Genomic DNA, 23,672 nt, shown 5'->3' with positions numbered 1-23,672 from the left:
ATTTCATATCCGGTTATAAAAGTTAAATAATAGTATATTAAAAAACAAGTTTCGTAGGACACGCTTGAAATGCACGAATTCAAGACTTTTTTAATGAATGAAACGTGTTTTTTATGCTATTTTTTGTAATTCGCGTTTTTATACTTTTTTTTAACAAAAATAAAGTAAATTTTGGCAATGTGGGGAAATAGGTATGTAGCAGTTGGTAACACCGGAACACTTGAAAATAGAAACTTTGAATTGACAATTAGAAACTGTCAAAACACAAAATATATTCACCTGAAAAAAAATGTTTGATGTACACCTCCCAAAATACAAGAAATTGCTCAGAGTCAATGTCCTCATCATTGTGGACCTTGTATTCGATGCTAAGAACGTGTTTAAACATCCATAGACAAAAATTGTCACATTGACAACTAGAAAAATTAATGACCCAATGTTACCAACTTGAACTGGTTCCATAAAATGTTACTAAAATCTCATTACAGCACCCGTTTGAGTATTGTTATAGCTTCCATTACCGTAGCGAATTACAAAAAGATTTTTTATTTAACTTGAAAATCGGTTGCAAAAAAAAAAATAAATAATTTTAAACTTACTGATAGGTTCACCTTCGATAGCAAATTGTTCAAATTCTAATAAAACCTTATATTTAGGCCTGACACTAATGTACCAATTACACGTTTTCGAAGATAACCCCTTACTGGGTCCCTCGTAGTTTTCAGGAAAATTAGGACTGTTAATAACGCCATGATCTAAACTGCTCACATTACCGCCGCAATCGCCGAAAATCGATTTAGCCGTTTCGAAATTATAACGAGCTTTAAAACCGCTGTAAACCCCCTCCGAATCGGCATGAAGAAGTAGTTTTAAACCGATCGCACCACGATTTGATTCGATCGGTCCGGGAGCCGTCATCCCGCAATAACGACCCACCAACTTTTCCGTGCCATCTTTGTAAACATTGAAAATTTCTAACCAATCTTCTTGGCACACTAAAGCTCTAAAAATGTAACGTTTACATTTTTTTATAAAAATTAATTTAATTTCTTTTCTTACCCATAGGAGCCAACGGTTGAATTTGCGGAATCGGCTCGTACCTTAAAATTATCAAAAACTAACATAACCTGTTCGTTGGGTGTAGCTAGGAATAAATAGGTACAGTTGGTATCGCTGGGATAATTGGAGGGATATCGCGGCGAATTAAATTCTCCTCGTTTTCTACTTGTGCTTCGATACGTAAATGTGCAAGTTCCATCAGGTGCTGCTGTTCCAGGTATACGATATTCTAGCAAAATAAAAATAAATCGAAGAGTCAAATAAATCGATTAACTAATATTACCAGTTTCAAAAGTATAATTCGCTTTAAATCCTCTTCCAAGTATCTCCCCACTACTAAAAACCATCACTAATCTAGGTCCATCAGAAACCATTGAAATTGGATTACCCTCGTTACCACACATTTCATAATCAAATTTGTCGTAGGAATCGGTCGTTTCTTGTCCTTTGAGGTAAATTTTTAAATAACCATCGGTACAACTACAAAAAAAAATTAATTAAGATTCAAAAATGTTACACTTTCTTGTAACTTACTCTCCTTTAGAACCTTTCGGAATATCAAACAACATAAATTGTAGCTTAACCCGTTCTAGATGTTGCGAATCTTGCATCCCGTAAATAAAATATCTACAGACAAGTTTCGGCATGTATGGAAACGGATAGTTCGGACTAAAAACCAAACCCGTTGATTCTTTCTTGCTGAGGATCTTTTGGTCACACTCCGATCCCCGGATGTGCTCGCCGTCGTTTTTACTTATAAAATCTAAAAAAAAATAACGCTTTGTAGCATTAATTTAATTTAATTTTAAAACGCCATCTATTAGTTTGTAAATTAATTATTACCCGGCATGCTTTGCGTCCGTGTACGTGACAGTCAGTATTATTATGTTGTTTTATGATAGTAGTTGTAAGTTTTGTATTAGGCGTGGAATAAATCAATATTCGAAGGAATAATCTTTAAATGCACACTTAACCCTAATAAGAAGCTCCCCAAGTCTTACAGCTTTCAGAATGAATATACACTGTTGGAAATAATTCACGAGCACACCCTATATAATCTGAACGCTTGAAGATAAATCCATAATACTTGCGGGGCACAAAGGTTTACTGTAGACGAGTTTATTCAGGGAGTTTCGAGTTGTTCCGTCGCGGCATTGTTGACTGAGCCGCTCTTCCAAGTGGAACATTCCGTCGCTATGGAGACCGAAGTGGATGGAAAATACTGGTCGTTTTTAGTGTGGTGTGAGGGACCACGTTGTTATCGTACTCTGTGCGCAATGGATAGGCGATCGCATTACTTAAGCGAGGAATGTTTGTGGGTATGCACATTGAGGGTGTATCGTTCTGTGAAATTGCGCGTCGTTATCGGCAGTGCAACGGACATGGCGAGAATGGTCTGAGGTAGGACGTAGGTACCTTCAGCCGCGGCCGGGACGGCCCTGCGCGTCTCCAACACACGAGGATCGCACTCTTGTGCTCAGCGCTTTAGCGTCGTGTGTGTCCTCCTCAAGGTCATTTGGAGCTGTTTGGCCACCGGCAGGGGAAGGCGCACTCACTACGCGAACTGTACTGCGGCGTTTGGTAGATAGTGATCTGATAGTGACTGCGCGCGCGTCGTGCGATACAGCGGATTCCAGTAACACCCGAGCACCGCAGCATACGTCACGAGTGGGTCGACACTAGGCATTAGTAGGGACATTTTGTTTTCCGACGAATCAAGATTCGAATTGAGCACCGGTGATGCGCGAATTTTAGTTCATCGGAGCCGTGGTGATCGTCTATTCGAGCAGTGTATGCAAGAGCACCCTATCCACCGACAACCGAGCATTATGGTATGGGGTGCAATTACATATGGTGGACGTACACGTCTGCTGCCTGTATAGCAGACCATGACGGGTCAACGATACGTAGATGAGGTGCTACGGTCCGTTGTGCTTCTCTACGTTCGGCGGCTCCCAGGTCTGCTATACATGCACGACAACGTACGACAACACATCGGGCGTGTTGTACAGACCTTTGTGGAATAGCACCGTATACGAATGCTTCCATGGCTAGCTCGGTTTCCGCATCTGAATCCGATCGAACATGTTTGGGACATGACTGGTCGGAGACTTCTACGTTATCCGGCTTCCTCCGGCTAACGTTGAGGAGCTATGGAGACGAGTTGAGGTGACATGGTTGGCCATCCCTCTCGCTACAATACAGCGACTCATAGACTCCATGCCACATTATAGTGCAAGATGAGTAAGATAAGCAATCCCAAGAAGGAAGGAGGAAAAAAGGAGGTAGCGAAGGAGGGAAGTAAGATGGAAGGCGGAAAGGACAAAAAGGAGTCGGAGAAAGGAAAAGCAGGTGAGGGTACGTCAAAGATGGCAGAGGAGGAACAGTTAGCGTTTGGAAGAAGAGGCAGTGTGCTTAGGTCTCCGCCGAAGGTGGCGCAATTAGTTGAGCGTATAGAGGAGGTTGTTCGTCCACTGACGTCCGAGTACGAAGAGCAAGGGGCAATTCCTAGAGGAAGGGCATCGTCGTTGCCGACGTCGATGACCGAAAGAAAGAGAAAAAAATGTGATTTAGATATCTCGGTGGAGCCGGAAAAGGATGTTAGTAGTCCACTTGAGCGAATGCGTATGGTGAAGCAGGACTTGCAAGGCTTTCTGATCAATGATCCGTCCAGGCTTTCAAAGAACACGAGGCTGACAATATTGGAGAGGTTTAATAAAGTAGAGGAATTGTTTAATGAGTTGGTGATAGAAAATGAGGTGAATAAGCGTGTTATTGAGGAGTTGAAAGCGATGCAAAGGGTACCGGTGGTGGGTGCGATGGCACCATCTTATGCTGGGGCGGTGTCTTCAAGAATGATGGGATCGGAACCAAGAGGAAAGAATGTGATTATAGTTAAATGTAAAGAAGACGGAAAATTAGATAACAGCGAGTTGGTTAAACGAGCGGTGTGCGAGGATATGCTGAAGGGCTTGGACACTGTGAAGGTTAGGAATTTAAGGAAGATAAGGGAAAATGGAGTGGTGATAGAAACGGAGACGAATGAAGATGTGGAAGTGATTATGAAGAGTGGTAGATTAAACGAGTTAGGTTTGAAGGCTGAAACACCGAGGAAAGCAGCGCCGTGCGTTATTTTGTACGATGTAGAAAAAGAGATTAGTACAGAAGAACTAGTACGCGAACTGGCCGTTAGAAATCTGGATATGACGGAGGAAGAGGTTAAGAAGGAGATAAAGATTAGGTCGAGGGACGTTCGTAGGGAGGGAAACAAGGATAGATCAAATGTTATTTTAGAGGTTTCGCCGGGTATATGGAGAAGGTTGATTGGAAGGGGCAGGATTTTTGTGAGAAGCTTTTCGTACAAGGTGAGTGACATTGTGTTGGTGTTGCGTTGCAACAAGTGTTTGGCTTTTGGTCATGTTGCGAGGTTTTGTGAAAGGGCTGTAGTATGTAGAAGTTGTGGAGTGGAGGGACACGTCGGAAAGGATTGTAAGAATGGAGATAAACCTAAGACTTGCCCGAATTGCAAGGTTAGGAGTAGGGACGCCGGACACTCGGTGCTTGATACGGGGTGTCCGGAGTATAGGAGGGCGTTGGAAATGAGTAGATCGCGTATAGACGATGGGTAGAGAGGGTTGTGGGTTAAGTTTTGGGGAGTGTTTCTAGTCACGTTTTGAATTTGTGCTACTTTTTGGAATTATTGTTAGGATAGAATGTTTTAAGGTTTTGTGAGTGTGTTTTAATGCTTTTTTGTTTTCCGATATTTTGTTGTTTAGAATTTCTTTTGCGAAAATGAGTGAGTTCTTATATTGCATGATGATGTAAAAACGGTAAAAGGGCAAGGCCCATAGACCGTCCAAGGACTGTAGTGATATTTTTTTTTTTGTTAGACTCCATGCCACGTCGTGTAGCGATAGTACGCGAAGCTCACGGGGGATACTCTCGCTATTGATGTTTCTCCTCCCAACAGAGTTATGCCGCTCTCCATGAGAGAGTAATTTACACTACTTTAGTACTACTTCCATACTAAATATTATTGCGCTAGACACACGCGTTCAGGTTATACAGGGTGTGCTCGTGAATTATTTCCAACAGTGTAACAAAAATAACCGCCACCAAAAATAAACCCTTAATAAAATTGGTTTACCTAATTTTGTAAATGAGTTTGAAAACTCAAAGATTCCTTTGAAGCCTCTGTTCTGAGTATTGGCAGTGCGTGGCAATGTCACGAACGTGACCAGCAGTGAGTACTCCGACGAGTAAAGGACTAAATTACGCTGTTGGCCGCAATAAGTCCCGATAACGGCCGATGTGTTATCGGCGCCGTCGTAAACTTTCACGTAATCAAAGGGACAGCTACAACAAAAAATAAATTTGATAAAAAGTTTCAAAGCTCAAACAAACAGGTACAATAAACTTACTGTGGACCACCGAAAAACAAGTCAAAGTCCCTGAATTCTAAGCGAACCCTTTGTCCTGGGGTACCCAAAAACTGATACGAACAATGTAGTGCTTTCGGATAAGCACCGGGATACGTCGGTGATAGTATCACTCCTGTTGGTTTTGCGGAACCTTTCACTAAGAAACTACATGGTGTATTTGCTACTGGGGCACCAACTTCATATTCGGCTAAAATTAAAAAAAGTATAAAATTTTTGACGTTTTCCAATAAGAGGTGTTATTTTGAATAGCCCGTTATTTCGGTAGATGTCACTTTTGAAGCTGTCATTTTTTGACATTTGACAAGTAGAAAGTACGCCATTAATAAAAATGGAACGATACAAGCTTCAACAACGCATTGAAATTATTAAAATTCACTATAAAAATGGTGAAATGAATGGTGACATTTTTGGGTCGTCGTGAAGCACCTTGTCGGACCGCAATACAAAAATTCGAGCTGTTGGGACAAGTTAGTGATGTGAAGAATAAAACCCGTGCACGTCGCTCAAGAACAGCCGAGAATATTGCTGCTGTAGCCGAAAGTGTTTGTCCATTCCTCGTCGTTCTTTGGAATTAGGCATTCCACAAACGTCATTACAATTTTCAGAGCGAGTGTTGCCTGGAAATATGTGCCAGCAGAATGGACTAAGGTACGGGTATCTTACATAACCAAAGCGGGCCGTTCGGTCCCTACTCCTAATGCCTTTCGACCCATCAGCCTAACGTCATTTCTGCTGAAAACCCTTGAAAAAGTTCTGGAACGGTATATCCGTACGGTGCCATTGGTATCTGGTCCACTGAGTCGCCACCAGTATGCTTATCAAGCGGGAAAATCAGCAGAATTGGCTCTACACAACTTAGTTGGTAGAGTATCCAGGACGCTGCAGGATAAAGAAATCTTGGTTTCTGCGTTTTTGGATATAGAGGGAGCGTTCAACAACGCAATACCACAATCTCTTGAAAGAGCTGCTCTTGACAGGGGAGTGGAAGCAACTATAGCGGGTTGGATCCGCAATATGCTAGATAGTAGAATAGTTTCTACTTCACTCCACGGTGATACGATACGCTTCAGGCCGGGAGGTGGCTGCCCGCAGGGAGGGGTGTTATCTCCCCTGCTTTGGAACCTGTTTGCCGAGGATATCTAAAGTCCTCCAGGTGACCCTAGATACCATTTGCGCTTGGTGTAAGGGAGAGAACCTCTCAATAAACCCGCAAAAGACAATTGTTGTGCCCTTCACCAGGAAGCGAATGTTGGATGGACTAATCCGCCCAACTATCCAAGGTGAAGAAATTCCTTTCTCAAAGGAAGTCAAATATCTAGGAGTAATCCTAGACAAAACCCTGTCATGGAATGGACATTTGCAGGGAGTTTTGCACAAAGCTAGACTATCCTTGTGGACTTGTCGCAATCTTTGTGGAAAAAGTTGGGGTCTTACCCCTGAAAGACTGTACTGGCTCTATGTGACTGTGGTTAGACCTATGATCACATACGGAGCAGCAGCCTGGTATAGGAAAGTCCGACAGACTTCAGCTATCAGTAAACTTTCACGAATTCAACGAGTAGCTGGATTGGCAATCTCTGGTGCGATAGGCACAACGCCAACTCTAGCAATGGAGGTTCTGCTTGGCCTATCTCCTCTGCATTTGCATATAGAGAAAGTGGCTAGAACAACCATTTACAGATTTAAGCAATATGCTCAAAACTGTTCCGACATGTCCTACCAATGGGCTGCGGAAGACATTATAAGCACTGATACTGTGCTATCAATGCCGTCAGATTTGGCGGTATCACTATCAGTGATTAATTCTCGATACCAGATTGTACTGCCTGAGCGGAAGTCCTGGATCGAAAATGAAAATTCTCTGGTTCGGGCAGACATTTGCTTGTACACAGATGGATCAAAAACGCCTGGAGGGGTAGGAGCAGGAGTATACTGCCAGACACCTCGAATTAAGCAAGCCTGGGTACGTACTGTACTGTATTCCAGGCGGAAGTATTTGCTATTGACATGGGTGCTAAAATCCTTCTTGAAAGAGGGGTGAAGAACATGACAGTACGAATCTTCTCAGACAGTCAAGCCGCTCTCCAGGCGCCGCAAGCCGCGAAAACGGTGTCGGCTCTGGTTAATGATTGTAAGAGAACATTAAACACACTGAGTTGTGATAACAGAGTCTCTCTGATCTGGGTCTCGGGTCACTCTGGGGTTGCTGGCAATGAAGCGGCAGATAAGCTAGCACGAGATGGCAGCGCTGAAGCGTTTGTGGGAACCAGCAGTTGGTGTATCATTTGCGATGGCCAAATATAGGATTGGACTGTGGGCTGAAGAGAGACTTCGCTTACTGTGGACCAGTTCTCCTGGAATGAGACATGCTAAGGTGTTTATTAACATCGCCACTGTCAAACCCGGGAATATTATTTAGTTTTTACTGGACACTGCCGATTAAAAGCACACCTCAACTTGTTGGGTTTAGCCGACGATGTTGAATGCCGACTATGTGCGGAGGAAGCAGAGACGGTTGAGCATGTTTTATGCCACTGCCCTGCCGTTAACCGTATCAGATTCTCGATTTTTGGGTCGCAGTTTATCTCCTCAAAAGATCTGAATGACCTTTCGCCGAGCAAGGTATTAATGTTCGTTAAGAGCATTGGACTGCACGGTGAAATTTGATAACCTAATAGATCCTTAGGGTCGCGGTGCAAGGTTGGTTGGTCCGCCTACCCGATATGTATTCTATGTAATGTAATGTAATGTAATGTAACGTCATTACACCGTATTTTGCATAAAGATTTGGGTCTTAAGGCTTATAAACTTCAGTTAACACAAGAACTCAAGCCGTCCGATCATCAACAACGTCGTGTCTTTGATGATTGGGTCGTTGAAATGCATGAAAATGATTCCATCGAAAAATCATCTTGAGTGATGAGGCCCATTCCCACCTCGGTGGCTTCGTCAACAAGCAAAATTGTCGCATCTGGGGCTCGGAAAACCCAAGAGTTATTGTTGAAAAGCCTCTGTATCCTCAACGTGTGACTGTTTGGTGCGGTTTATGGTCCGGCGGAGTCATTGGACCTTACTTTTTCGAAAATGAGGCTGGAGCAACAGTTACGGTGAATGGATTGCGCTATCGAGAGATGATTAATGATTTTTTATGGCCGGAATTGGATGGTATTGATGTGGACAACAAGTGGCCACAACAAGCAACGAAACCATTGATCTTTTACGGGAAAAGTTTCCGGACCGTGTTATCTCTCGAAGAGGTGATCACAATTGGCCACCGAGATCTTGTGATTTAACATCTTGCGACTTCTTCCTTTGGGGCCACGTGAAAGAGAAGGTGTACGCCAACAGCCCAGCGTCGATTCAAGACCTCAAAGATGGAATTCGTGAGGCTATTGAGGACATAGGGCAGCCACTTTGCAATTTGGTTATGGAAAATTTCATGGAAAGGATATTGTCCTGTAAGCGTGGTCGTGGTGGTCATTTGCCTAATGTTATTTTCCACTATTAACGGCATACCTTCTTCTTTATAATGAAATAAACATCCGATCATTTATACTAAAAAATGCATTTTTCTTTGAATATCAAAATAACACCTCTTATTGGAAAACCCTTTATTATTTAAATAAGGAAAGGTTTTGCTTCGCAACAGGTAACTTGCTTATGAGTTTTCGGCCGGCTTATAAACGCACTATCACTAGACTGAGAACCAGAAACATTCGGATTTAGTCACACGTCTCTCAAGACGGCTAAACCCGAATGATTCTAGTTCTAGGTCTTGTGTTAGTTTTAGTGATAGTGCATTAAAAATGTGCAACATTTTCTTGTGATTATTGTTCTAGTGATTAAGGTAACTTAAAGAATTAAAAAAGTTTAAAAAAAAACTTAAATACATTTCTAAATTTTTTTGTTGTTGAATTTTTCCATTTTGAAAAATTGAAAGACTAGAAGGAAAGAACAAAGCTTTTCATGGAGTAATATCCCGCACGTCTTGCAACTCTTAAAAAAAGGAGTTTCCCTTCCCCCCATCCTTACGTACTCAAACGTGCGGGATAGGATGGGGGTGGTTAGTACCACTTCATTCCGTCCCCATCCCACAAAATTATTCAAAAGAAAGTGGGCCAAACGTTGCCCGTACACGAGGAAATCCCCTCTTGTCGCAAGTTACGCTCGATGGAGAGCCGCTTTTAAGACAATTTTTTTTTACTGTCACAAGATGATTTTAAAGTTTTAGATAGAAGAAAAAATTAAAATTAAAATAGATTAATTTTAACTTACTGTCGTTGATAAATTGATAACGTCCGGTAAAGAGATCGCTGGTGGACACGTTCTTATCCGTGTAAAAAGCGAGGGCGATGGCCCTGTAAAGGGATACTCGTCTTCGCGGAGGTATTGGGCCGCAGTATCTGCCGCCAAAAGGTGAATTGATCAGTTCGCCGGCATCCGGTTGCACCACTTCCGAGTACACATCCATGTACTCATGGATACAGCTAGTTTCAAAGAAAATAATAAAATTAAAATACAATAGAGGCTATTCTATAATCAATTTAAAAACTCTAGAATTTATAATATAATATATATAGGTGCTAAAAGTAGTTTACGAACGAACTAAAAACGAATCTGGGTAGATGTAATATAATAGTAGGAATAGAATTTGTTCCAACGTTTTTGGCGATTTTCGTCAAATTGATATCAGCACAAGTACAAGAACAATACCAAGTTTAAAAGATGTCAAAATCTGAATGGATTTCAGGGATGAATTAAACCGAGGAGCTACATTAATATCATATAGCATATAAAAACTAACCAGATTTCAACGTTATAAACCTAACTCCAAATAATTCCGCAACATCAATACCATATCTATATGAAACCTATAATCTGTTTTTTATTTAAATCAATCGTCAAAGTGTCGTCAAGTTGGTATTGAAAGTAAAAGCGCATGTCGTGACTTTTACTTTAATTGTGTGCCACCACTGTCTATCAAATTTGTTAAGATTGATTAAAAAACAATTTTCATATAATTTTTTTGCTGCTCCAATCTACCATAAAAATGTTAAGAAAGGGTGGAACGGGATGTCAACTGTCTAAACGCGAAAAAAACTCTATAATTCGGTATTGTGAAGAAGTACAGACGGAGACACCAAATACGAATTTAAAATATATATGTGATAAAGCTTCACGTATTTTTGATGTATGTGTATTGCACTTGAGTTTTAAAATTAAATTTATATTCAACATAACAAGGGCGTTGTAAAATGAACTACAAAACGGATAATAATTTATATTTTATTAAAGAAGAGTTAGGAAGACAAATACAAAAATTAAAATACAAAAACAGTATTTTAATCTTAATGATTTACTTAATTTTGCAAGAAATGAATGTGATTTTACTAATGGTAGATCAAAATTACATAAAATTATAAAATCTATGGGATATAGATATAAAAAGATAAGCAATAGAACATATAGTTGCAAAAAGAATTACATTTTTAAAGACATACTTGCAATACCTAAAATCCGGAGAGTATACTTTTGTTTTTCTTGACGAAATTTGGATTTACGAAAATGGCACCCAAGTTTATCAATGGGTAAATGAAAATGAAAGATTCGGTATTCCGCAAAGAGCAGAAGGCGAAGGAAAAAGATTTACAATCTTGCACACAGGCACTTCGTCAGGGTTTTTGCCAAATTGCGATCTCTTGCTCAGTGACAACACGGAGCACAGAGATTATCATAAAAATATGACGTCAATTATTTTTATGGAATGGGTGAAAAATCAATTACTTCCAGCATTAAATAATTTGGGTGCGAAGTGTGCGGTAGTAATGGATAATGCTCCATATCACTCAAAACAAATCGAGAAAGCTCCAAGTTTCTGCACAAAAAAAATGAACATAATATACAGTTTGAACCAACCTTAAATAAAAAATCGTTATTACAAGCCTCAAATTGAAAAATCCTTTGAAATTGACAAATTAATAAGAGACCATGGCCATACTGTTCTTCGCCTTCCTCCATACAATTGCCAATATAATCCCATTGAACTATGTTGGGCGTTCTTAAAAAACTTATTACAATAAACATGTTCAGTCCAGCTCGGAGAAAAAGATCTGTCGTGTCAAGGAGACTTGGCAAAAAGCTCTTGGTCATTACACTCCGGAGATGTGGGCAAATAGTGTTCGCCACTGTGAAGAACTAATTAAAAAAGATTGGACAACATTAATGGGAAATTCATTAACCTCCTGTCATCATCCAACTAGCGGAAGACTCAGATTCTTCCAGTAATTCTGATTTTTAAACAATATTCAAATTTTAATTATAGCACGTAATTATGTTATCTTAATACAGGGTGTCCCGTTAAGCGTACGGAGCGGCAGTATCTCTAGAACGGTAAGGCCTAGAGGTTTGGGAAAAAAATCCTTATAAGTAAAGTGACTAAGAGAAATAGCTGGAAATTATTTTGAAGTTCGTAATTCGACCGCTAGGGGGCGTAACTGCCATTGAGAAACATAAAGTTCCCGCTATCTCAAAAACTTAGACGATGAGCTATAACTTTGACAACATCATTTAATAGCTTGGATAATACCGCATCGCTTTTGTTTTGCGATATTTCTCATATCTGTCATAATAAGGGAGGGGGTAGGCCAATGCGTTTTCATATGTTTACATTTTAATATCTCCTAGACCATTCCAACGATTTGAATGTTTTCGGTGTTGTTTGAAAGAGCATTTTATACTCTTTTTAAAGATATTTTCAGTAAGACCGTCTGCTTTAAAACAAATGAGCTAGAGGACGTTATCTGCAGCGAATACATATTTTTGTGATTTTTGAAGAAAAGTTAAATGGAACGATACTATTTACTTCACAGACCCTTAGTCACCTTAAAATTTGCTAAATTTGAGTGAAAACCGCATCTCGATATCGCCACCCGTTCTCGAGTTATAGAAGAAAATGTTAAAAACTCGAGTGCCATCAATCCGATCCAGTTACCTCATCGAGAAAAACAAATCACATAACCATGGTAACTGTAAACATGTCATTTACTAACGCAGAAGCGTATGATAGAGCGTATGATGATTTATTTTCAATGTTTCGAATACGATGCAACTGCATGGCAAAAATGTGTAATGTAATTACGACAAAGAAAGACATTTTTCTCTAGAAGTGTTTTTAAGATTGACTTAGCGATTACGGAAAACTGGCAACGTGTAGCCCATTCAGACATCTCTATGAATTCGTAAATCATATTGGTGCGCAATGTGATCCCACATAATCTGAGAACTCCGAAAACAATTGTCCACAAGAGTTCTCAAGAGAATAATATCTCCACCACGTTGTTACATCAGGCCTTAACAGATATCGATTATGATAACATATTGAACTATTACCATTGACTTTTAAATATGATTTGGGCAAATCCAATCCTTTTATCACAAATGCTATGGATGCATGAAGCATCTGTCCACAAGCTGATGTAAACTTGCATAATATGCATTCTTGGTTCGAGCAAAACCCACATTGCTTTCACCTCTTTATCTATTGGGTAGACTAAACGACTTGACTTTTCAAGAAAAACCAATAACCAGGAAAAATATGACAAAACACTAAATACCAGTAAAAACGTGTCCAGGGCCAAGACTTAAGCAGCGCTTTTTTTTCGTCGAAACTAGATTAAATAAATGCATCGAGGTTTATGGAAGGCATTTCGCTCATTAGTGAGTTATTTTTGCCAAAAATTTAAGTTATTCTAAGTGTTTTGGTTTATTTTGTTTTATTATCATTGTTGATGTTTCATTGATCCGTTGGCTTTTCAACACGCCTCAAAAGTAGTTTTGAAGCAGTTCTATGCTTGGATAAAGTGTGAAGGAAGGTTCTAGATAATAAAATTTTTGTTCTCTCTTATTTGTTTCCTAAGGTAACTTGATCTGATTAAGATATACGAATTTTTAACATATTCTTTTATAATTCGAGAATGGATGGAGATATCGAGATGCGGTTTTCACTAATATTTAGCAAATTTTATGATAATTAACGGTCTGTGAAGTAAATAGTACCGTTCCATTTAACTTTTTTTCAAAAATCACAAAAATATGTAACCGCTGCAGATAACGCCCTCTAGCTTTTTTGTTTTAAACCAAGCGGTCTTACTGAAAATATCTTTTAAAAGAGCATGAAATGCTCTTTCAAACAAGACCAAAAATATTCAAATCGGTTGAATGGTCCAGGAGATATTAAAATGTAAACATTTGAAAATGCATTGGCCTCCCCCTCCCTTATTATGACAGATATGAGAAATATCGCAAAACAAAAGCGATGCGGTATTATCCAAGCTACTAAATGATGTTGTCAACGTTATAGCTTATCGTCTAACTTTCTGAGATAGCGGGAATTTTATGTTTCTCTATGGCAATTTCAATTTCAAAACGTAGATATTAGCCAAGTGACGAGAGATTAGTGGCTTCGTCTTTAAAGTGACAACTTCGTTTAGAATATACACAACCTTACTTATTATTTAGTGGAAAATATTATAAAGCGTGGTCATAGAACATGGTATCTAGGGTGGTACAGGCCGTTTTTTTTATAAAAATTTGGCAATGACAATTGATTTAAATAAAAAACAGATTATAACTAATTTTCAACGATTTCACGACTAATCCAGCTGAGACTTGATGTAGCCCCTCGGACTAATTTAGCTTCGTATCCTCGAAATCCTATTAGTTTTTGTATTAATGTAGCGCCGTATTTGCATTTGTAGATCTTTTAAAATTAAATTGAGAATACAGAGTTATTGAAAGTTGATAGTCTTGACTTCGGCTTAATTATTAAATCACGCATATTTGACAACTATTTAGATTTTATGCCAATTTCATGTTAATGTAGCGCCTCGGCCGCGAGCAACCTCAGCTTGATTGTTCTTGAAATCGTGGAAAACCGGTTAACTTTTGTATGGACATGGTAATAATGTAGTGCCTCGACCACAAGCGACCTCGGCTTGATTTTTCACCGATTTGAGAAAAGATCAGAATGATTTAAAATCAAACTAAGATGACATTTTCAACAACTGTAAGATTATCACGTATCTCTGGAAGATTATTAGATATGGTAGCTAATGTCTAATAAAGATGTAACTCTTTATTCATTAAATATTTAATGACAACGTGCAAATACATCAAGAAAAACGAGCAAATATAGTTTTTTATTTGTTAATTTACCTAAGATTCTTACCTGAAGTTGTGTTGAAAATTTAATTAAAAAAATAAAGCTACTTTCTAAAAACTTTCATTAACGATTAAAATTTATCAACTATTAAATCAAATAATAATTATTATATTTGTATTAAGGGTTAGGTTTGAATTTTAATCGTTATGAAAGATTTAATTTTTTACAGACACATTCACAAAAGCCACAAAAAAGAACCTGAAAAAGCCAGATAAAGCAAAATGTTTTTTTTAATGTTCGTTTTATTATTTTAAAGTTGTATTTTATTGAATTATTATTTTTAGTTTATAAGAAATAAATTAAGAAATAAAAATAAAATTGTACTCACGCAGGGAGATCGCCAACTGCAGCTCCACTGAAGCAGCAACACAAAAACGAACGGTTCAATCAAACAACTTTTAAAACAACGTGCAACATTAATTTGTTATAATATGTACATTAATTTTTTAGTCGTTATGTACAAAAAATAATCAACACTCATCATTCTCAAATCAGTAGAACTTAACGGTATCAGTAGAACGAAAAAAATTAACTACACGATGCTTCCTTTATCACAAGATTTCGTAAATAAACATTTCGAGAATTGAGAAATCTTTCTAAAAGTGTTTTCATGAAATCCCCAAAGTTTATTTTCCAACACTGGAATTGTTTAAATTTAAATCCGGTGTATTTTCGTAAATTGTTTATTATAGTTTCTTTTTTCGTACATCCAAATTTATCTGCTAACTTCACAAATACAAGATGTTTTCAATAAAAAAAAATTCTCTAAATGTTTTTTTTTAATTAAGTTAAATTAAAGTTTTTTACTTACTCGGGTGGAGTGCCCCTTAGTGCAAAACTAGTGAAAATCACTTCGACTCTTTGTCCTGGTCCGGCCAAAAACGTGTAGACACACTGGCGCGAATGACTCCAGGGATTCACGAACTCTGGCGCGCTAAACGTACCGTTTTGAGGACCTCCCGGTCTGCTCACAAACGTCTGATCGCACTCTAAAAAAAATTATTCATATTTTTAAGTTAATGAGTATTAATAGAACAGTTTCAATTTCGAAAATTTCCTCGAAGATGTTATTACAAGTTTTATGCGATGACGGATTGTAAACGATTATAAATCCGACAACACCTTTCTAATCTTAGAAGACGGAGGACGACATTGGTTTTTGTGTTTACCAGGAAGTCACGTTTTATTTATTTTTGGGATCACACAATATTTTTTAAAATTAATTTCTTAAATTAAACTCATCTAAAATCCATTTCGTTTAACCCTTTGTGTCCCGACGATACTTTAAAGTACCGGTAATTTTAAACACTCATTTTAAACTATAGTTATCTATATTCGGTGCATTTAGAGCTGTCGGTACTTTCTACTATACAAGAAAGAATCTGTATAAAAAATGACACAATCCGCACTGTAAGGTTTTTAGGTATATTTAAACTTATTCATCCAGATGTGAGGTTAGAAGTTTAGTGAAAAGTGGTGCTGTTGAATTTTGTTGTTCAAAAAGGTATAAATGGTTATTAGGTGTGATTATTACAGATCATTTTAAAAACAAAACATTGAGCTTAAATTTAAAATAAGTCTTATTCCTTAATTTCAATAAACATGGCTTCCAAGAATTTTTAAATTAGCATCTTTTTTGACGCTTTTAAATGTAAGTTTTGTTTCAACATTTTTTTTTCTTAATATTTTTCCAATCCAACCCAACAATTATTATACATCATTTTAAAAAGAAAGCTTTGAGCTTTAATTTAGAATAAGTTTCATTCTTTAATTTCAATAAATACGGCTTCCAGGAATTTTTAAATTAGCATCTTTTTTGATACTCTTAGGTTATACGAAAATGTAAGTTTTATTTCAACTTTTTTTTTTCTCTATATTTTTCCAATCCAACCCAACAATTATTATACATCATTTTAAAAAGAAAGCTTTGAGCTTTAATATAGAATAAGTCTCTTTCCTTAATTTCAATAAATACGGCGTCCAGGAATTTTTAAATTAGTATCTTTTTTGGCACTCTTAGATTATACGAAAATGTAAGTTTTGTTTCAACATGTTTTTTGTCAATATTTTTCCAATCCAACCCAACAATTATTATACATCATTTTAAAAAGAAAGCTTTGAGCTTTAATATAGAATAAGTCTCATTCCTTAATTTCAATAAATACGGCTTCCAGGAATTTTTAAATTAGTATCTTTTTTGGCACTTTTAGGTTATACGAAAATGTAAGTTTTGTTTCAACATGTTTTTTGTCAATATTTTTCCAATCCAACCCAACAATTATTATACATCATTTTAAAAAGAAAGCTTTGAGCTTTAATTTAGAATAAGTTTCATTCTTTAATTTCAATAAATACGGCTTCCAGGAATTTTTAAATTAGCATCTTTTTTGACACTCTTAGGTTATACAAAAATGTAAGTTTTGTTTCAACATGTTTTTTGTCAATATTTTTCCAATCCAACCCAACAATTATTATACATCATTTTAAAAAGAAAGCTTTGAGCTTTAATATAGAATAAGTCTCATTCCTTAATTTCAATAAATACGGCTTCCAGGAATTTTTAAATTAGCGTCTTTTTTGACACATTTAGGTTATACGAAAATGTTAGTTCTGTTTCAACATGTTTTTTTTTAATATTTTTCCAATCCAACCCAACAATTATTATACATCATTTTAAAGAGAAAGCTTTGAGCTTTAATATAGAATAAGTCTCATTCCTTAATTTCAATAAATACGGCTTCCAGGAATTTTTAAATTAGCATCTTTTTTGACACTCTTAGGTTATACGAAAATGTAAGTTTTATTTCAACTTTTTTTTTTCTCTATATTTTTCCAATCCAACCCAACAATTATTATACATCATTTTAAAGAGAAAGCTTTGAGCTTTAATATAGAATAAGTCTCATTCCTTAATTTTAATAAATACGGCGTCCAGGAATTTTTAAATTAGTATCTTTTTTGGCACTCTTAGGTTATACGAAAATGTAAGTTTTGTTTCAACATGTTTTTTGTCAATATTTTTCCAATCCAACCCAACAATTATTATACATCATTTTAAAAAGAAAGCTTTGAGCTTTAATTTAGAATAAGTTTCATTCTTTAATTTCAATAAATACGGCTTCCAGGAATTTTTAAATTAGCATCTTTTTTGACACTCTTAGGTTATACGAAAATGTAAGTTTTGTTTCAACATGTTTTTTGTCAATATTTTTCCAATCCAACCCAACAATTATTATACATCACTTTAAAAAGAAAGCTTTGGGCTTTAATATAGAATAAGTCTCATTCCTTAATTTCAATAAATACGGCTTCCAGGAATTTTTAAATTAGCATCTTTTTTGACACTCTTAGGTTATACGAAAATGTAAGTTTTGTTTCAACATGTTTTTTGTCAATATTTTTCCAATCCAACCCAACAATTATTATACATCATTTTAAAAAGAAAGCTTTGAGCTTTAATTTAGAATAAGTCTCATTCTTTAATTTCAATAAATACGGCTTCCAGGAATTTTTAAATTAGCATCTTTTTTTGACACTTTTAGGTTATACGAAAATGTTAGTTAACAATCTTTTTCTCAATATTTTTCTAATTCAACCTATCGATTGTTATACATCGATTTAAACAGAAAGCTTTAAGCTTCAATTTAAAATAAGTTTTATTTCTTAATTTCAATAAACACGCTTTTCAGGAATTTTTGAATTAGCATTTTTTTTGACACTTAGACTATGCTAAAATAGGGAGATTGCATATTTTGCTAAAATTTTATTCCAAAGGCCTTTACTGAGTGCATTTTGATAGCGTTTTAATTCTGTCACAAAGTTTCAAAATGTTTGACTTCTTGGGACACAAAGGGTTAAAACCTATCTCGTCTTAAACCTCATATCTTCTCTTTGATTATGTATAATTTAATCTTACATTACTAGATGTCGTTCAGATCCAGTATTCGATAAATACAATGTAGAAAAATCTCGATATAACAGATTAATAAATAATGCTGAATAACAACTAAAAAACGAGAGCTCAAGTTATGGGGATGAAAAAAGCGGTAAGGGACGGAGTTAAGGAAATGGAAAGAGAGAATATGAAGACGAAATTTTTTTTTCGTTTTTTTTTTACATGTTACATGTGCTTTAGGTCCTAATAGACTGAGAGGTGAAAGGAATAAAGTCTTATGTACTTTCTAGTGCCAACTGTACGCAATGAAACAGTACTACAATTCTTGTGTATTAAATATCATAAAATACTACAACTTTAGATGAAGAAAATATATTGTGTTCCACTTTTCCAAGACAATGCGTTGTTGCTATCTTGAACAGTATAGAAAGGTCTTCATTTGGCACTTTTCTAATTTTTAAAATATTTTTGCAGAAATACGTAATAAGCACTTCTTTTAAAGCTAATTAACACCTACTTGAAGTTACAACCAAATGTTTTAACATATATATCTCGCAGAAGACGCAAGAAGAACTTTTGTCGCTAGAATATTCTTATTCGTTGATATGTGCTCTATATAACATGATAACCACATCTTGCTTTAAGTTGCTCCTTACCAAGATATTAACGATCAAAGATGATCAGTGACTGAGTGTGTTATTTGACCGTTTTCATATAAAATGCTTATATTCTTTTTCTTAAAAGATAAATCTCATATATTTGGTGTAAACTTGCATAACAATAATAGAATACCAGACTTAAAGTTTCAGGCATATCTAACAACCGGAAGTAGTTGTTAGATACAGTGCGGCAAAAAACTGGAACACTCGAAATATCTACTTTTTTTATAAGTACGAAGGTTTTCACGGCCAGAGTTAATTGAACTAAAATTAGAACTAAAACTGCTACTAACTCTTAACTAACTAAACTGCTTCGAAGTGTTTCTGAAGAAGGTTGCAACATGACATCCGAAACGTCAAACCTTTTCTTAAAAAACGCACGGCAAAACTTGAAGGTGACTGGTTCATACGTACTTTTACTAAATTATCATCAGAGATTTCATTAAACAGTGGGTACAATATTAATTGCAATGAATTTGATAAATACTGTTTCAAAACTGCCGAAAAGTACGTCCATTTTATGGTTGGTACTATATGCCAACCAGCGTTCATAAAATTTTGATACATGGATCTGCAGTCATTAAAGAACCTCTACTACCTATTGGAGAGTTGTCGGAAGAGGCGCAAGAAGCTAATAACAAAAAATCTGAAAATTTAGAGAGAGCCACACAAGGAAATGTAGTACACTGGATACGAATGAAGATCTATTTAAAAAACTGCTACTCAGCTCAGATCCATTTATAAGTAATTTTCAACAGCACATTTCTAGAAAACATAAAAAGATGAATATGGAGACTAAAAGATTACTTATAATAGACAATGTAGAAGACCAGGAAGAAGAAAAAGATCGCTAAGAAGAAGATGAATATGACGAAGAACAAGAATCAGAACAAGAGCTATATGAGGCAGGATGCAACGAAGATGAAGATGACGAAGAATGGTCTGAAACAGAACAAGAAGAAACACATATTGTTAAGCAACGTAGATAATTTATAGAGAATTAAAGTCCATTTCTGATAGGCTAAAAAAGCATGGTTCGTTCCATTTAAAATTTTCTACTTTCTCGCCATTGAAAATGGAGAAACAATAACTCAATTTTTGACCACCCTGTATAAGATACTCCGATACAACAAATGACAATCTACTTGACAGCACTTGAAGAATAATCGTACCAATTTAGACCTTTTTTGAATGAACGTTGGCTGTGATATGGGGTTTTAAAGAGCATGGTGAAATTTACCAAAAAAAGTTTAGAACCAAAATAACTCGAAAACAAAAAACGCTAGGTACCAATAACTTTTATCAAAGTTGACCTATTTTTTACGTACAGGGTGGGCAAATTTGGGTGTTATTATAGGCTATCTCAGAAACTATAAGAGATACGAAAAAAGTAGGTGCCATGTCCCGGTCTCTTTTTTCGAGACTAACCCAATCCCGCAAACACCAAACCTCTATCTTCTTTTGTTTTTTAGTTATAGCCAAAAAGTCAAATTTTCGTGATTTCAAAAAATGCTCATATTTCGTTTATTTTTGAAATTAGAAGAATGAGGTTGATACGTTCTTAAGACACTTTTTTAAGTAGAATATACTGCCGTAGAAAAATTTTAAAAATACTTGATGATTTTTGAGATACAACACAAAGTTGTATTTTTTTAAATACAAACTATAGTAGATTATGGTGTTACTGAAAAGAGCATATTTTTAGCTTTTCAATGATGTATTGCACGCATGGTGTATTTGGGGAAAATAAGCGTTATTTTTTAATTCTAAAATATTAAAGATTAATATTCAAAATTTTAATTATAGTAGGCGAGGAAAACATTAAATGCCACTTAGTTACTATAGTAACGTGAGTTTACTGATCATTTTCATTCATGAATTTTTCGAAACGAGTTTCCCGCTTAAAAATTCCTCGTTATTTTTAAATACATAAAGCGATAAAATTAAAAAATGATAGATAAGGCTCCATATCCCATATAAACATCGTTTCAATGGAAAGTCCGCTGCTCAGTTTATGATCCCTAATCCTCCTCTATACTACCGAAGATTACATTCATTAATACCCAACTGTTCTAACTTCTAACCTTACAACCAGTAAGTTTAGTTAGTAAATTTAGATGACACAGTCTGTGACTGTTTAGTTCCTGGAGTTGTTGTTCATATTTAATTCATTTATTAATACGTTTCTTGTATTTTTAATAAACAAACATTATCTACTAAGGCCCACTTTTACCATCCTCCTGATAAACTATCTAGAGGATAGTTGCCATGGTTACGGCGGTTTTAAACGCTCTCATTGGTTAACAGCTGGATTTATCTATCGGATAAATTTATCAAGAGGTGGTAAAAGTGGGCCTAAATCATTTTTATTGGTGAACAAAGTCAGGGATAAGACACTGAGAAATTTAAATCAACTATTCAAAGTTTTTATTCGTTGGTACAAAACCAACTTTATCCTGCATAAAGCTAGGTGTCCACTTGAGAGAAACTTCTGAGAGTAACTCTCGATATCTACTCTCAACTCTGTGTCCACTTGAGACTGTTTTAGCTTTCCGAGAGCTTCTATAAAACTTCTGAGAGCTTTCTCTCAGACAGTTCTCTCAGGACCGTGTCCACTAGTGAAATGTGTCCGTGTTATGGAAAGTAAAATTTATTTTCTTTCATTGGTGTTTGTAAACTTGGATGTAAACAAAATTGCAAGTGCAATAGCGTTGTATAAAATTTCAAAAAAAAATAAAAAGAAGCTGTTGGGTGCCAAATCATGGATTTGGCGTAGATTAGAGCTGGGTGTCAACAAATATCAACATTCGTTGTCAAATTGTTAGTTATTTGGCATACTGGATTCACAAAAAAGTGAACTCGATTGCTTTAATGGCACTTATAAATGCAAACTATAAGTTTATTGTCGTACACGTGATAGCTTAATAGTGGCTTGGCAGTATTTTGGAAAATTATTAGAAAATATAAACTTAAACGCCTCAATTGCTGAAAGAGACTAGATATTGCTGGCAGAAGACTAAGTACTAGTAATGAAAGACTAGATATTGCAAATGAAGTAGATTCTTCTTACAGAAGACTGCACCCTACTACCAGAAGACGAAATACTGTTGGTAGAAGACTAGATATTGCTGCAAAAGACTAGATATTGCTGGCAAAAGACTAAGTATAGCTAGTGAAAAACTAGATATTGCAAATGAAGCACATCCTTCTTACAGAAGACTACACACTACTACTAAAAATCAAATACTTTTAGCAAAAGACTTAATTTTACTGTCAGAACACCAAATTATGTTGTCAGAAGTTACTATTACTAATGGTACAAATCCCGTTTAAATTTCCGTCCAATACTTGTTAAAATTGCATCCTTTGCTTCCCGATTTCTATGTTCATTAGATGTGATATTCCAAAGAATTGAATTTTCTTCATACACTTCAATTAATTGAAATATTTCTTCTTGGTACTATTTTCTTTTAGGTGTTATCTTTAAACGTGTTATATTGAAAAAACTAGCAGCTACTCGCAGCAACATTCGAACCGTGTTCGGTTTTTGACAGTTACTCTCACGATAGATAAATTGTGCGTGTCCATTTGAGTACAAATCTTAACGTGTTTACTCTCCGAAAGTTTGTGGGGACTCTCTGATAGTTACTCTCAGATGCGTGTACCAGAAAATATACTCTCGATAGCATTTCTCGCAAGTGGACACTTAGCTTAATGGTACAAGACCAACTTTTTGTCATATTCATGCAAAACCAACAGCAATTAGGTAGTAATTACTGTCCGAACCGGCCTACTATAATCAAAATTTTGAACATTAGCGCTTACTATTTTGGAATTTAAAATTAACGCTTATTTTCCGCAAATGCACCATACATGCGATACATCATTGGAAAGCTAAAAATATGCTCTTTTCATTAACATCATAATCAAGTATAGTTTGTATTTAAAAAAATACAACTTTGTGTTGTATCTCAAAAATCATCAAATATTTTTAAAATTTTTCAACGGCAGTATATTCTACTTAAATAAGTGTCTTAAGAACGTATCAACCTCATTTCTCTAATTTCAAAAATAAACGAAATATGAGCATTTTTTGAAATCACGAGAATTTGACTTTTTGGCTATAACTTAAAAACAAAAGAAGATAGAGGTTTGGTGTTTGCGGGATTGGGTTAGTCTCGAAAAAAGAAATCGGGACATGGCACCTCCTTTTTTCGTATCTCTTATAGTTTCTGAGATAGCCTATAATAACACCCAAATTTGCCCACCCTGTACAATCAAATGGTGTAATAAAAACTATAGCATTCCATTTAAAATAACGAAGTTATGGTCTACTTCGGTAGACCGGAAGTGGCAGCCATCTTGAAAATATTTTAGATTGAAAGTTCCGAATTAAC

General features: G+C 36.0%; 1 protein-coding gene across 2 annotated transcripts in view; it reads right to left on the bottom strand.

Moving 5' to 3' along the window:
• Positions 1-23,672, bottom strand: part of LOC111422580 (cubilin) — a 39,852-nt gene that overhangs the window by 9,045 nt on the left and 7,135 nt on the right. The window contains exons 4-12 of one of the 2 annotated variants that reach the window (XM_071199136.1): positions 15,533-15,710; positions 15,050-15,076; positions 9,777-9,988; positions 5,481-5,688; positions 5,207-5,415; positions 1,594-1,822; positions 1,343-1,539; positions 1,060-1,288; positions 600-1,003 (exon numbers count right to left, since the gene is read on the bottom strand). In XM_071199136.1, coding sequence (XP_071055237.1) covers positions 600-1,003; positions 1,060-1,288; positions 1,343-1,539; positions 1,594-1,822; positions 5,207-5,415; positions 5,481-5,688; positions 9,777-9,988; positions 15,050-15,076; positions 15,533-15,710 — 1,893 coding nt within the window. The remainder of the gene's footprint in view (positions 1-599; positions 1,004-1,059; positions 1,289-1,342; positions 1,540-1,593; positions 1,823-5,206; positions 5,416-5,480; positions 5,689-9,776; positions 9,989-15,049; positions 15,077-15,532; positions 15,711-23,672) is intronic. The other variant, XM_071199137.1, reaches the window with a different exon arrangement.

This window comes from Onthophagus taurus, chromosome 10 (genome assembly GCF_036711975.1).
Source record: "Onthophagus taurus isolate NC chromosome 10, IU_Otau_3.0, whole genome shotgun sequence".
NCBI lineage: Eukaryota > Metazoa > Arthropoda > Insecta > Coleoptera > Scarabaeidae > Onthophagus > Onthophagus taurus.
This window is presented reverse-complemented; position numbering and strand designations above follow the sequence as displayed.